We start from the raw sequence: 15,764 nt of genomic DNA on the forward strand, positions 1-15,764 counted from the left end.
TTGGAATGGCAGACTTTTCAGTGTTTGAGGTGATTCATCACTCACATTGGCACTTTCCAAACATTGGCCTTGTCTTTTTGGCTTTTGTGTTCATTTGGCAAGTGGATAGACTTGCTGATAGTGAGTGAGTGCAAGTCCTAAATCTGTTTACATTTCCCTTGTTCAGCTGATACTTCTTACTGGGGATTAATTCATTAAGGAAACTATTTAGCCATATCTTTCTGCTCTTTCCATTTAATAAGATACATTTTAGTCTCTTTTTTTGTCTTCATGTTTCATGGACTGTGGATTAGCCTCTGATTTGATAAAGAAAATGACTTAAATGTATCCAGCCTTTATACCTAGTTCGGCTTCATATTTTCACAGAAAAGGTAATTTCCTCAGCCAAAGATGAGAGACTTGGTTCAGAAATCACCAATTCTGTTTAGTCAGCATGTAGGAGACCAAGGTTTGGGTAAGGGTGTTCTCCCCTCTCCTTTTCTCCCCTGCTCTATCACCTAACTCTTCTCCTCTCCCCTCCCTTCTCCTCTCCTATAGTAAGGTATTTAATTTTCATTCTTTGAGCTTCATTTTGTGGTGCTGAGGATGGAACCCAGGGCTTTGCCAATGCTAAGCAAGCACTCTGCCACTGAGTGATATGTCCAGCCCCGAATCTTGAATATAGGGATGGTAACAATACTTCCTGACAAATAGGGTTGAATAAGGTACTGTTTGTGAAAGGGTGTGTGGTGTGCAGCAGTCACCGAGTGAAGCTGGTTGTGCATTTTCCTTGCAGTGAGTCGGAGATCCTGCACCACGAGAAGCAGCATGAACCATTCTACTCATCCTTTGTGGCACTTTCCACGCACTATATTACCACTGTTTGCAGCCTCAGTAAGTATGCCACTCTTATCACCCCTGTCTGAGGGCTTCTGAATAGGGGGTTTGTTTATCTTCTGGTCAAAATATCAGAACAAGTTGTTAATGAAGTCTGTATTTACCCAAGAGTGGAGACAGCTGTCTGCCTGCTGTGAGGTGCTCCTGCCACACCCTTTTCTAGGCCAGCTGAATGGGCTTTAAAAACTGCTAGCTTCATAACCATTAAGTCAGCCTCCTTCCCTTTTTAATCAAAAGTATTTTATTGACTTCACTCCATTACTGGTGTTTTAGTTTTTTGGAGGTAGTGTGGTAGATACTGACCTGTGGAGTTAGCAGCCACTATATCATAGGTCTGTTCCTTATTGGTTTTAGTAAGAATGTGACTTTTCCTCATGTTCTCTGATACGTGAAGGGAATTCCAATTTCACTTCCCCATTTTTCTGAAAATTTTTGAACTCCCAAAATGACCAAGTCTTACTTTCCATTATTTCTGAAGTTTTGCATTTATTTTTTAACCCTAACTCAGTTCTGAAGAATTCTAATTATTTGTTTACTTGAACAGTTTGCTAAGCAAGTAAACCAAAAGGAAACTCAAGAGTTGCTGGATAATCTTTCAGTGTCCAGTGATGTTCATGATAGGCATTGGCAACTGCTGCAAGAACCAGTTTTAGCTCTGAAGAAACTTTGTGTAGGAAGCCCCTTGCAAAAAACATTTAAAACCTATGGGAAAAGAGATCTTTATTCCAGTGGCCAAGAACATGAGCTTGAGAGGCAGAATTTCTCGATTTGAATTTAGCTGTGTAACCTTGGGCAAGTCATTTAACCTCTTTAATTTAGTTTGCTCATGTGTCAAAAGTGGAAGGGAAGCTGGGGATGGTGGTACATGCCTGTAATCTCAGCACTTGTGAGGCTACGGCAGGAGGATTGCAAATTCATGGCCAGCTTGGGCTACATAGTGAGACCCTGTCTGAAATAAACAAACAAAACTGAAAAACAAAAAAGTGGGGGTAGAGAAGAAGAGAAGATAATACCTACTTTATAGAATTGATCTAAGGACTAAATGAAGTGCTTTGCACTTAGTGTAATGTATTTCTTATGATAGTTACCTAAATGTAACTATGTAAATGTAAGATAAATTGATCTATAAATAGTTGATGGTTATCAATGTCAAAATACCTTTGTTTGCTCCTTGGGTTTTTGGTTCTGAATAATTACTATCATGGAATGATACTGGGATGCCGAACATATGGAACGCAACACTTGTTCTGCTTGATTTATGACTGTGAGGCTGAACCATCTGAGATTAAGTGAAGTTTATTACTTTCTCAGTTCCCCGGAACCAACTTCAGTCGGTGGCAGCAGCCTGTAAAGTTCTAATTGAGTTTTCTCTCCTGCGTCTGGAGAATCCAGATGAGGCTTGTGCTGTGTCCCAGGTGAGAGCCCATTTTGAAATGGAGTTGTGAGTAGCTATTAGAATTGATGGAGAGTGGGTAGCATAAAGTAGAGGCTAATACATTTCTGTAATGGGCTGGATGTAAATCTTTGTGGGCCCTGTGGTATCTGCTGTAACTAATCAGCACTGCCTTTGTACAGCGAGCGCAGCTGTAGATGATACGTAAATGAAAACATGGCTGCTATATTAAACTTCAGTTACACAGATAGTCAGTGGCCATCCTCTGATGGATAGGGCTATAGAGTCTTTTTTCAGGTAGGCAACATGAATAAAGTATGTTGGTTGACACTTTGGGATTGCAGACTCCAGTGAGAGGGCCCTGTCAGCTCTGGCTGATTGTTGCCATGAAGGAATGCAGGCTGAAAGTTGCCATATCTGGTGAATTATTGAAAGATGTAAGAAATCTAGTTTTGTGTATGAAACCTTCCATTTTTATAAAGATTAGCTTCAGCTTCAAATTGAAAATAAACAAAAACTGTGAGAATAGTAAGATATGTCTATAGGGCCAGGTAGGGTCTAAGAACCATCAGCTTTTGATCTATGTTTTGTTTCCCCCCCCCCCCCAATTTATAGTTTTCTCTCTCTCTCTCTCTCTCTCTCTCTGTGTGTGTGTGTGTGTGTGTGTGTGTGTGTGTAGTGCTGGGAATCAACCCAGGGCTTCATGCATGCTAGGCAAGTGCTCTACCACTGAGCTACATCCCTAGACTCTCCAGTTGCAGTTCTTTATATGAACCTAAATTTGGTTCTATGCTAGTTAAATGCCAAGAATATATCTCCTGTAAGACATTTGAATTTGTTTTCTTTTCAGAAACACTTAATTCTCCTAATCAAAGGCCTGTGCACTGGCTGTAGCCGACTAGACAGAACTGAAATTATCACCTTCACAGCAATGATGAAATCTGCCAAACTTCCACAAACAGTGAAGACACTGTCAGATGGTGCGTGTTCCTTCTACATGGCTACATGGCCACCATTGCCTTCTGCTAGTACTCTCATCACTTTTTTCTGCTGTATTTTATAGTGGAAGATCAGAAAGAGCTGGCCTCACCAGTAAGCCCTGAACTGAGGCAGAAAGAGGTACAGATGAATTTTTTGAACCAGCTGACCTCAGTTTTTAACCCTAGAACTGTAGTATCATCACCCATCAGTCCACAGGCTCTGGTGAGTTGCTTTAGCCACATACCCTCATTCCATGGGGTTTTTTTTAAAGACAATAATACTACACTGTTTGAAAAAGGGTTGGAGGGAGGAGAGGGGGAATGGAAATATAATGGAGGGGATGAACTTGTTCAAAGTACACTGTACACATGTATGGAATTACACAATGAAATCCCTTCGTGTTAATGTATGCTAATTCAAAAATAAAATAAAATCATACAATGGCCAGTTAAATCATTATCTCAAAAAAAGATGATAACACTAGAAAATTCTGTGTTTGTGATATAAAACGATAAATATTCTCTTGGTATTTTGGTCAAAGGATTGACTACATATGTGATGGTCGTCCCATAAAATTTTATTGCCTAATGATCTTGTTGCCATCTTAGTTTATGTAAATATATTAGATGTTTAAACAATAATGCATTTCTTAGATTATATCCTGCTTCTCAGCAACACATGACTGTACATCCCTGTGGTGGAAAAAATAAAAGAATACAAAGTGAAGTAAAATTCACCCTAATTTTTTTTTTTTTTTTTTGGCAGTGCTGTAGTTTGAATTTTTGAACTTAGGGCCGTGTACTTGCTAGGCAGGTGCTCTACTTCTTGAGTCACACCCCCAGCCTTACCTCAGTTCTTACTGTCCATGATTACTATGATGTTGATGATCGTTCTTCTAGGTACTTCACAATGCAAATAAACAAAAAGCATGTGTAGTCTTCTGTAAAAGACAGAAGTCTATACTAGTTGGAGAATAAGTATTTTTTCAAAGCTATATATTTTTCCTTTCCTTAGAAAAACAATCTGTATTTTCTCCAATATCAGTGAAGAATTTTCAAGTCATTAGCTGGGGAGTTTAAGGGTGTCTGTGGAGGTCTTGCCCACTTTTATTTTGCACAGCAGGGTAGCTGGCAGTGAGCAGGTGGTAGTGTCTTGATAGACCCTGTGTGTCTCTTCAGGTGGAAGGAGAAAATGATGAGCAGTCATCCACAGACCAGGTCTCTGCTATCAAGACCAAGAATGTGTTCATAGCTCAGAATGTGGCTAGTCTTCAAGAGCTCGGTAAGACTCCCAGCAGCCATTGGTTTCTCTGCTTACAAAACTCCTTGAGTGTTCTTCTTCCAGATGAAGAGTCAGGCATCAGAGAGAGGCTTATTTGTGAGGTTTTATCTTCTCATTAATCCAGGTGGCTCAGAGAAGCTACTTCGTGTATGTTTGAACCTTCCATATTTCCTGCGCTACATTAACCGGTTCCAGGATGCAGTGTTGGCCAATTCCTTTTTCATCATGCCTGCAACGGTAGCAGATGCCACTGCTGTTCGTAATGGGTAAGGTGCTTTTTGGAGCACTAATGAAAAAAGATGTAATGGCTGGGTTTTTATGGCATGCTGACATTCTTCATCAAATTATAGAAGCAAGTGGTTCTGGGAAACGCTTGTTGATCTTCTTTGTTGTGTTCTAGTTTTCATTCACTGGTGATTGATGTAACTATGGCACTGGATACCCTTTCTTTACCTGTGTTGGAACCTCTTAATCCTTCTCGTCTGCAAGATGTGACAGTCCTCAGCCTAAGCTGTCTGTATGCAGGTGAGAAATGTCTAGATTCATTTTCTCAGCCAAGCAAAGGTATGCTTTCATGAAACCATAAGAATCCTGAGAACTCTGCCTTCTTTTATTTGCTTCCTTACCTCAAAGAACAGCTAATGTTGCATGTAGGTAAAATGAAGCTCTCATAGGAATCTTTGTAGATAATCTCACTGTTTGACTGCTGGCATTGTGCTATGTACATATTTCATAGTATGGGCAGATAGTGTCTACTGTATGAAGAGCAAAATGCCAAGGACTGTTGAGATATTAAAATGACTAGTATATAATCCTTACTGATAAGGGGCCTATAACTGAGCAATTGAGAACAGGTAGGGCTAAATAGCATATGAAAATGGAAATGATAAAGGCAATAAAAGATGTGTAGAATACTTTCAATAGGAAGAGACTAAGTCTTTTTTTTTTGGCATTACTGGGGCTTGAACTCAGGGGCTTGAGCCACTCCCCCAGCCATTTTTTTGTAATGGGTATTTTTGAGATGGTCTCGAACTCTCTGTTCAGGCTGGATTTGAACCAGAATCCTCTTGATCTCTGCCTCCTGAGTAACTAGAATATTACAGGCATGAGCCACTGGTGCCCATTTTAAGAGATTTGAGTCTTGCAGTGGAAGCAAGTTTGAAGAAGGCTTCATGGGACAGGTGGTGTCTATTGTTATCGATAAATGTGAAGAATGTTATTCTTCATGTTTCCATAAAATCTCCTTTCTTCCAATTGATCAGGTTGCCTTAGAAGTGAGGCCTGAGAGCTGGGGTTATTCTTTTAAGTGATTGTTAAAGTGACCTCATAATCCAGACTACTAATCGTTAGTTCTAAGTCCAAGACAGAACATATCCCTGGTGTGTTTTGGAAGGTATGGCAATTTATGCAGTTTGCTTGGTTCTGCAAGTGAGGGTTTAAATAGGTGGTCTTGAAAACCTGACTTAGGGAGCATCAAGAAACTGCTGGAGTTGGATTATCTCCTTACATTCTTTTAACAGCTTTAGTTTGAGCATCTATTTGCAAGTAGGAATATAAAGGTAAAGGTATTGGTACTTGCAGACTTTATTTACTGTCTTTTAGAGGATATTAATAAGTAACTTTTATTTGTAAAAGAAATGAAAGAGAAGTGAGGAGAAAATGCTGTGAATTTTAAAAGAAAAGCTCACTTTTAGTTGCAGAAGGCGGTGGTCATGAACACGTTCTGATGTTGTATCATAAAAGGTACGAGAGCATTGCTGAAATGGTAGCGCACTTGCCCACCAGGCTTGAGGCCCTGAGTTCAAACCTGTACACCACAATAAATAAATAAAAAAAATAAATAAATGATGTTGATAGACAGGATTTCACCCCGACTCTCTCTAAGCAGTGGCAAAAAGACCAAAATTACCCTAGAGTTTGGAGAAAGCATACTGTGCATGCATGCCTGTGGTGTGTGTATAAGTGTGTGAGTTTTTTCATTTTCTTTTTGGTGGGACTGGAGTTTGAACTCAGGGCTTTGTACTTGCAAAGCAAGTGCTGTATTGCTTGGACCATGCCTCCAGTCCATTTTGCTCTGCGTTGGCTTCCTGAGTGCTGGGATTTACAGGTGTGCCCCATCATCTCTGGCTAGTGCTCTATCTTTGATCTTCTATGTTTAAATTTAGATTTTCAGTGAACCTTTTTTTTTTTTTTAAGAGGTGGTGATTCTGGGGTTTGAATTTAGGGGCTCACGCTTGCTAGGCAGGAGCTCTACCACTTGAACCACCACCAGCTCTCAGCAAATTTCTTGACTATCACATGAGTGCATTCACTCAGTACGTGATGAAAGTAGGTAAGAATCTGGTTGTGGTAGTGCACATCTATAATCCTAGCACTCCGGAGCTGAGGTAGGAAGATCTCAAGTTCAAGGCCAGTCTGGGCAAGATACTCTCCAAAAAATAAAAAATTAAAAAAAGAAAAAAGATAATTTAAAAACAGATAAGGATTAGTTTTCTTAAGAATTCATAGTTGGGTTAACATCCCAGATGGGGTTTATTGTTGAAATTTGGTCACTTGGACTTTGATTTAAGGAGAGGGATTTGGCTTTGATTCCTTTGAGAAATATCAAAGTCAACTATGGGATTTTTTTTGTTGTTGTTCATAATTTTTCATTTAAAAAAATTTCTAGTTTTTTTTTGCCAAAAATCACTACTCTGATAGCAGTGGTTTAAACAGAGGTACGCACAGCAAGTAGGTCTTGCTGCTGTTAGGGGCTATGGCTGTGCCCCTCAAAGTGAATGTGGAGATTCTACACCCTGTGGCAAAAAAGGAAAATAAAATAAGTAAAAGTGAAAATAAAAAGCACTAGATTTTAGCCAAGTGTGGTGGTGTGCATCTGTAGCTCGTTGGGAGGCTGAGGCAGGAGGATTGCTTGAGCCAGGAATTTGAACCCAACTTGGGCAACACAGTGAGACCTCATCTCAAAACAAAACAAACAAGCAAAAAATAATAATAATAAACCCCTAGTTTTTATTTTTAAAGCAGTTTTAGGTTTTTAGAAAAATTGAGCAGATTGTATACAATTCTCATGTACTCCTCTCCCCCATTCATAGTTTCCCCTCTTAACATCTGAAATAAGTATGACAGATTTTTTTTTTATTATTAATGAGCTAATATTGTTACATTATTACTAACTAAAGTCCATAGTGTGTTAGCGTTTCTATTTTGTGTTGTATAGTTTTATGGATTTCAACAGATGTTAAATGTCATGTATCTACTATTACCATATCATACAAAATAATTCCACCACCTAAAAAATTTTTTCCCCTTACTGCTCTACTTCCAACCTTTGAAAACCATTTATTTATTTATTTTAATTGTCTTTATATATAGTTAGAATCCTACATTATGTAGTCTTTTCAGATTGGCTGGCTTTACTTAGCAAGATGCATTTAAGATTCTTCCATGTGTCTTTTCTAGCTTGGGTGGCTCATCTTTTTTTTTTAATCCTGAATTACATTCCATTGTGTGAATATACCAGTTTGCTTATTCATTCACCTATGAAAGTACATCTTGTTTGCTTCTAATTATTTGCAAGTATCAATAATGCTGCAATAAATATTCATGTGTAGTCTGTTATGTGGATGTAAGTTTTTAACTCATTTGTGTAAATACCTAGGGGTGTGATTGCTGGATTGTATGGTCACACTGTGTTTAGTCTTGTCATTATGGAGGGATTTTCTTTTTCTTAATATTTTTTGGCAGTAGTGGGGCTTGAATTCAGGGCCTCACAGTGGCTAGGCAGCCACTCTACCACTGGAGCCACTCTAGCCCTTGAAGTTTTTTTTTTTTCTCATTAATCAGATCTTGAAATTTTTTGTCTGTAGGGTTTCTTCCACCACCACTTTGGTGGTACTGGGGTTTGAACTCAAGACCTCACATTTGCTGGGCAGGCACCTTATCACTTGAGCCATTCTGCCAGCCTAGAAGGATGTTTTTGTCTTTCAATTTTAGTGGGTTTTTCAGAGTGCTCCATGATTAGGATCTGCATGTTCTTTCTTCAGGTGTGAGTGTGGCAACCTGTATGGCCATTCTTCATGTGGGTAGTGCCCAGCAAGTGCGAACAGGGTCCACGAGTTCCAAAGAAGAAGATTATGAAAGTGATGCGGCTACAATTGTCCAGAAATGTGTAAGCCAATATCTGGGGATATGGGAGCTTTGGTTGTTCAAAAGAGGGAATATGGCCAGTTCTGCTTCCTTGATAGAGGAACAGATGTAGATTATTCTCCACACTACTTTCTCTAGGTAGTAGGTTTGAGAGGTAAGTATTCAGCAGGTTTATTTGACATTGGATGGCATAGATCCTTTCATTTCTCTGTTGGCTTTGTAAAACACTTTGTAATTTCATGGTGGCAATTCATCTTGTGAAAGATTAGTCATTCATTCAGCAAATATATTTTAGGGCTTAATAGGCATTAGTACACTTTCGGTGGTACTTTTTCGTTCAGACACAGTGAACAAGATAATTTCAAGATAGGAGTAAGTGTGTAGAAAGAAGTGATTGTGATCAAAAACTATCTGATACAGGCCTGGGTGTGGTGCTTTAGCTTGTGTGAAGGGACTGCCTCTAAGAAGGTGACATTTGAGTTGAAGGAAAAGTGGGAATGAGCAGCATATGAAGATCAAGAAAGTGTAGTGAAATTATGTTATTGAAAAGTGACCTGAAACTACTTAGCTCTTCAAGTTAAATTATTTTGGGTAGGATTGCACATTTGTAATAAAATATCTGAACTTGCTCAGAGAGTTTTGTGTCTGTTTGCTTTTGGACAGCTTGAAATCTATGACATGATTGGACAAGCAATAAGCAACTCCCGCCGGGCTGGTGGTGAGGTAAGAAGCTTGTCTCTTCTGTGTTTCTATTTTGTAGCCTCTGAGGTATGAATATCTCTCCGATCATTTTATTTTGTGTCTTTTACAACAGCACTACCAGAACTTCCAGTTGTTGGGTGCCTGGTGTTTGTTGAACAGCCTTTTCCTCATATTGAACCTCAGTCCTACTGCCTTGGCTGATAAGGGGAAAGAGAAGGATCCACTGGCTGCCCTCCGAGTCAGAGACATCCTTTCTCGTACAAAAGAGGGAGTGGGCTCTCCCAAACTGGGGCCTGGCAAAGGGTATGTGTCTACTCCTGTGAGTGCCACTTCCATTGTGTTGTGCTGGGCTGTTTCCCTGCTGTTTCACTCACAGTGATGACAAGCTAGTATAACTCCTCTCCACATCAGGATTGGTTTGCTTGTTTGGTGTCGGGATTGAACCCTGGACCTTGTGCATGCTAAGCACATACTCTTATCACTGAGCTACACCACCAGCCTCACCTCTCTACATCAGTAGACTCACTTTTCTACCTTTTTTTTTTTTTTTTTTTTTTTTTAATTCATTGACAGTGGAGGTAATGATCATGGTTTCCTAGCTCCACAGCAAAGCTGCACGATTTTGGATAAGTCGGCAGTTTTCTCTGGTCCTGTATTGTCATCTGTCAAAGGCAGACAATGTTTGTAATGTATGTTTTAGGGTTTTTATTAAGTTCAACTCAGAAGAAAATGCTTCTGCTGCAAAGTAGGCTAATTGCTTTGAGTTTTTGAGTACTTATGTGTTTAAACTGAGGTAAGGATATTGTTAAGTCCTCCTGGATTGTTTCCTGAAACATTTGCTACCATTTTGATGACGTCTAGGCAGAATACCCTGCTTGCTTGGAAGGAGAAGACAGAATTCATGTGCTGTGCAAAGTTATCTAAGCCCAGGCATTCTGGATTTTGTTTATGTGCTTAGTCCCTACCATGTACTCAGCTCTATTCTAGGCATTAAGGGTATGGCACTAAATAGTAATGTCCTTGCCTTTATGGATTTTGTTTTCTAACTGGAGAAACAGTGAACAGATATAACAATAAGTACATAAGGTACTTATTATCACATTGTTATGAAGAAGCACCAGAGCAAGGGGCTAGTGAGTAACAAGGGTTGTTATTTTAGTTAGGGTGACCTGCAAAGGACTCTAGATAGGATGAGGAGACCACATGGGAAGTGATAGGGTGAGCCATGTAGTAATTTTTAGTTATGAGTGAGATTACTCAGATTTAAGTGGGAAGTAAGATTGGCTTTCTTTTTTTTTTTGGTGGTACTGGGGGTTATACTCAGGCCTTGCGCTTGCTTTTCAGGTGCTCTACTTCTTGAGCCACTCCACAAGCCCTTTTTTGCATTTTTTTTTTTTTTTTTGAGATAGGGTCTCATTTTCTGCCTGGGTTGACATGGACTGAGGGCTTCCTGTTTGTGCTCTCCCACATATCTGAGATGATAGGCATACATCACCATGTCCAATCATTGATTGAGAGGGGGTCTTGCAAGCATTTCCCCATGCTGGCCATGAACCGAGGTCCTCTTGATTAGCTAGGATTACATGTTTGAGCCACCATGCCTAGCCCAAGATTGGCATTAGTTTAGGATCAGTGAGAGTAGTGTGGCTACAGTACAGAAATAGAGCAGAGAAAGTGGTAGAAAATTAGGCCAGAGAGGAAACCAGAAGCTTAGTGCCAAGAGCCAAGTGCTGTTTAAAGGATTTTCACCAGGAGAGAGATGTGACATAATATACTGGACATCTGAGAACCTAGCTGCTATGTGGAAAAAAGACTGCAGGGGTATAGAGAAGGAGGAGGACAGTCGTGAAGCTGCAAATGATAGAGGAGGGTGTCTTGGAATAAATAGGATGGTGATTGTAAAGGCAGAGAAAAGAGGTCTCATTGGGATATGTTTGGAATGTACAGCTGACTGGATTTGCTGATGGCTTGTGTATTAGGTATAAATAAGGTGTCATCAAAATATTTTGACTTGGGTTGGTGGAGTGACTCAAGTGGTAGATTACCTGCCTAACAGTGTGAGACCTTGAGTTCAAACCCCAACACCACAAAGAAAAAAAAAATTCCTTTTTGGATTGAGCCAACTGGGTTGTATAGTTTACAGAGATAGTGAACACACTAGTATAGGGGGAGGTTGAGTGGGAGGAAGGGGAAGAAATAAATATTTTGACCTTGGCTTGGTGAGTTTAGCTGACAGAGCTCTGAGATGTTGAGTGGCAACTGGATATATCAGTCAAGTTCAAGGAAGATGTCGAATCCAGGACATCACCAACAAATTACTCACTGACAATCTTCTCTGTCCAAGGCTCTGGGTTAGTTCTGGAATGGTGTGGTAATAAAAAAAGTGGACACATTTCCAAGAGACATGAAGTAGATATTCATACAAATATATGAGGAAGTAGATACTCATGCATACATGTCTAGAGAGTATATACTAGGAGCATTTGGCCTGGCTGGGGATATGCAGGCAAGATTCCCTGAACTGAATCTGAAGTAGGTGTTGAGACAGTAGGCAGTTGGTGCTGGGCAAATAAGGAGGTAAGAGCATTCCAGAGCAAACAGGAGCTTGTGATTTTACGAGGGACTGTCTTAACTCTTGACTTTGTTAATAGGAAATGAGAAAATAACAACAACAACAAAAATACATCCTTAGAAGTAGCAGTTATACTTTAAAAATAGCTGTTGTTTATCTGATTTGACAAAGAATGTGTACTTTGTATGTTACCAACCATATAGATGGGCATATAAAAGTTTCTTTTCCTTAAGAATTATCCAAATTCTACCACTAAAGTTAGTTACTGTATATGAAATACTATGGACATCTTTTCAGTGGCATTGTGCAGTCTATTTAATTTTTTTGATGGCTGGCAGTACCCTGTATAAATTTCCCTACTGATTTGCACTTACTTAGTTTGTTCCATATTTTATGTTTTGATAAATCATGCTTTTTGATAAATCACTTGAAACGTAAGTTTTTGGTAACTTGTTTAACTTTATTCTAGGAGTGAGCATGCATATTTAAAATTTTGACATGTTTTACCAAACTGCTTTTTAGAAGTTACATTAATTTGCATTCCCAATAGCTGTGTGTGCATTCACCCATTTCTCTATGTCCTCTATAACACTGGATGTCACTAGTTTTCACATTTGCTAATTTTAGGGGTGAAAAATGCTGTTATATTCTTATTTATTTCCTTGATTACTGATGTGATTGTCTTCTCAACCTATTTGTTGGTTATTTGTGTTTCTTAATACTGTTGTGTTTTACTGAAATGTAATGTAAACAATTATTACAAAGAACTAGGTTTGTTTTCAGATATTTTATAGGCATTGATAATTTTAATCTTTTTCTTCTTAAAAGAATTGTGTTTAAAAGTTTTACCATCACTTAAATGTTACCATCTTCACATGATCCAATAGCTTTTTTTTTTTTTTTTTTCATTTTTCTTTTATTATTTATATGTGCATACAAGGCTTGGTTCATTTCTCCCCCCTGCCCCCATCCCCTCCCTTACCACCCACTTCGCCCCCTCCCTCTCCCCCCCCAATACCCAGCAGAAACTATTTTGCCCTTATTTCTAATTTTGTTGTAGAGAGAGTATAAGCAATAATAGGAAGGAACAAGGATTTTTGCTGGTTGAGATAAGGATAGCTATACAGGGCATTGACTCACATTGATTTCCTGTGCGTGGGTGTTACCTTCTAGGTTAATTCTTTTTGATCTAACCTTTTCTCTAGTACCTGTTCCCCTTTTCCTATTGGCCTCAGTTGCTTTAAGGTATCTGCTTTAGTTTCTCTGCGTTAAGGGCAACAAATGCTAGCTAGTTTTTTTAGGTGTCTTACCTATCCTCACCGCTCCCTTGTGTGCTCTCGCTTTTATCATGTGCTCATAGTCCAATCCCCTTGTTGTGTTTGCCCTTGATCTAATGTCCACATATGAGTGAGAACATACGATTTTTGGTCTTTTGGGCCAGGCTAACCTCACTCAGAATGATGTTCTCCAATTCCATCCATTTACCAGCGAATGATAACATTTCGTTCTTCTTCATGGCTGCATAAAATTCCATCGTGTATAGATACCACATTTTCTTAATCCATTCGTCAGTGCTGGGGCATCTTGGCTGTTTCCATAACTTGGCTATTGTGAATAGTGCTGCAATAAACATGGATGTTCAGGTGCCTCTGGAGTAACAGTCTTTTGGGTATATCCCCAAGAGTGGTATTGCTGGATCAAATGGTAGATCGATGTCCAGCTTTTTAAGTAGCCTCCAAATTTTTTTCCAGAGTGGTTGTACCAGTCTACATTCCCACCAACAGTGTAAGAGGGTTCCTTTTTCCCCGCATCCTCGCCAGCACCTGTTGTTGGTGGTGTTGCTGATGATGGCTATTCTAACAGGGGTGAGGTGGAATCTTAGTGTGGTTTTAATTTGCATTTCCTTTATTGCTAGAGATGTGTTTTCATGTGTTTTCTGGCCATTTGAATTTCTTCTTTTGAGAAAGTTCTGTTTAGTTCACGTGCCCATTTCTTTATTGGTTCATTAGTTTTGGGAGAATTTAGTTTTTTAAGTTCCCTGTATATTCTGGTTATCAGTCCTTTGTCTGATGTTTAGTTGGCAAATATTTTCTCCCACTCTGTGGGTGTTCTCTTCAGTTTAGAGACCATTTCTTTTGATGAACAGAAGCTTTTTAGTTTTATGAGGTCCCATTTATCTATGCTATCTCTTAGTTGCTGTGCTGCTGGGGTTTCATTGAGAAAGTTCTTACCTATACCTACTAACTCCAGAGTATTTCCTACTCTTTCTTGTATCAACTTAAGAGTTTGGGGTCTGATATTAAGATCCTTGATCCATTTTGAGTTAATCTTGGTATAGGGTGATATACATGGATCTAGTTTCAGTTTTTTGCAGACTGCTAACCAGTTTTCCCAGCAGTTTTTGTTGAAGAGGCTGCTATTTCTCCATCGTATATTTTTAGCTCCTTTGTCAAAGATAAGTTGCTTATAGTTGTGTGGCTTCATATCTGGATCCTCTATTCTGTTCCACTGGTCTTCATGTCTGTTTTTGTGCCAGTACCATGCTGTTTTTATTGTTACTGCTTTGTAATATAGTTTGAAGTCAGGTATTGTGATACCTCCTGCATTGTTCTTTTGACTGAGTATTGCCTTGGCTTTTCGTGGCCTCTTGTGTTTCCATATAAATTTAACAGTAGATTTTTCAATCTCTTTGATGAATGTCATTGGAATTTTGATGGGAATTGCATTAAACATGTAGATTACTTTTGGGAGTATCGACATTTTTACTATGTTGATTCTACCAATCCATGAGCATGGGAGATCTCTCCACTTTCTATAGTCTTCCTCAATCTCTTTCTTCAGAAGTGTATAGTTTTCCTTGTAGAGGTCTTTCACATCTTTTGTTAGGTTTACACCTAGGTATTTGATTTTTTTTGAGGCTATTGTAAATGGAATTGTTTTCATACATTCTTTTTCCGTTTGCTCATTGTTAGTGTATAGAAATGCTAATGATTTTTCTATGTTGATTTTATTTCCTGCTACCTTGCTGTAGCTACTGATGATGTCTAGAAGCTTCTGAGTAGAGTTTTTTGGGTCTTTAAGGTATAGGATCATGTCGTCTGCAAATAGGGATATTTTGACAGTTTCTTTACCTATTTGTATTCCTTTTATTCCTTCTTCTTGCCTAATTGCTCTGGCTAGGAATTCCAGTACTATGTTGAATAGGAGTGGAGATAGTGGGCATCCTTGTCTGGTTCCTGATTTTAGAGGGAATGGTTTTAGTTTTTCTCCGTTAAGTATAGTGCTGGCTGTAGGTTTGTCATATATAGCTTTTATAATGTTGAGGTACTTTCCTTCTATTCCTAGTTTTCTTAGAGCTTTTATCATGAAATGATGTTGGATCTTATCAAAGGCTTTTTCTGCATCTATTGAGATGATCAAGTGGTTTTTGTCTTTGCTTCTGTTAATGTGGTTTATTACGTTTATTGATTTTCGTATGTTGAACCACCCTTGCATCCCTGGGATGAAGCCTACTTGGTCGTGGTGAATAATCTTTTTGATGTGTTGCTGAATTCGGTTTGCCATTATTTTGTTGAGGATTTTTGCATCAATGTTCATTAAGGAGATTGGCCTATAGTTCTCCTTTTTGGAGGTGTCTTTGCCTGGTTTTGGGATAAGTGTAATAGTGGCTTCATAAAATGTGTTTGGCAGTTTTCCTTCCCTTTCTATTTCGTGGAACAGTTTAAGGAGGGTTGGTATCAGTTCTTTAAAGGTCTGGTAGAATTCAGCAGAGAATCCATCAGGTCCTGGACTTTTCTTTTTGGGGAGACTCTT

General features: G+C 39.0%; 1 protein-coding gene and 1 non-coding gene across 11 annotated transcripts in view; both read left to right on the forward strand.

The window, feature by feature from the left end:
• The window catches only part of Ubr4 (ubiquitin protein ligase E3 component n-recognin 4), a 132,318-nt gene that overhangs the window by 5,545 nt on the left and 111,009 nt on the right, over nt 1-15,764 (forward strand). For all 10 annotated transcript variants that reach the window (XM_074081182.1, XM_074081185.1, XM_074081189.1 and 7 more), the window contains exons 2-11: nt 776-873; nt 2,188-2,291; nt 3,120-3,249; nt 3,333-3,472; nt 4,429-4,531; nt 4,656-4,797; nt 4,932-5,056; nt 8,575-8,699; nt 9,341-9,400; nt 9,492-9,682. In XM_074081182.1, the coding sequence (XP_073937283.1) occupies nt 776-873; nt 2,188-2,291; nt 3,120-3,249; nt 3,333-3,472; nt 4,429-4,531; nt 4,656-4,797; nt 4,932-5,056; nt 8,575-8,699; nt 9,341-9,400; nt 9,492-9,682 (1,218 nt within the window). The remainder of the gene's footprint in view (nt 1-775; nt 874-2,187; nt 2,292-3,119; nt 3,250-3,332; nt 3,473-4,428; nt 4,532-4,655; nt 4,798-4,931; nt 5,057-8,574; nt 8,700-9,340; nt 9,401-9,491; nt 9,683-15,764) is intronic.
• On the forward strand, nt 7,196-7,327 carry LOC141425299 (small nucleolar RNA SNORA68). The gene has a single exon (XR_012450369.1). It is a non-coding gene; the product is annotated as a small nucleolar RNA SNORA68 (small nucleolar RNA).

This window comes from Castor canadensis, chromosome 7 (genome assembly GCF_047511655.1).
Source record: "Castor canadensis chromosome 7, mCasCan1.hap1v2, whole genome shotgun sequence".
NCBI lineage: Eukaryota > Metazoa > Chordata > Mammalia > Rodentia > Castoridae > Castor > Castor canadensis.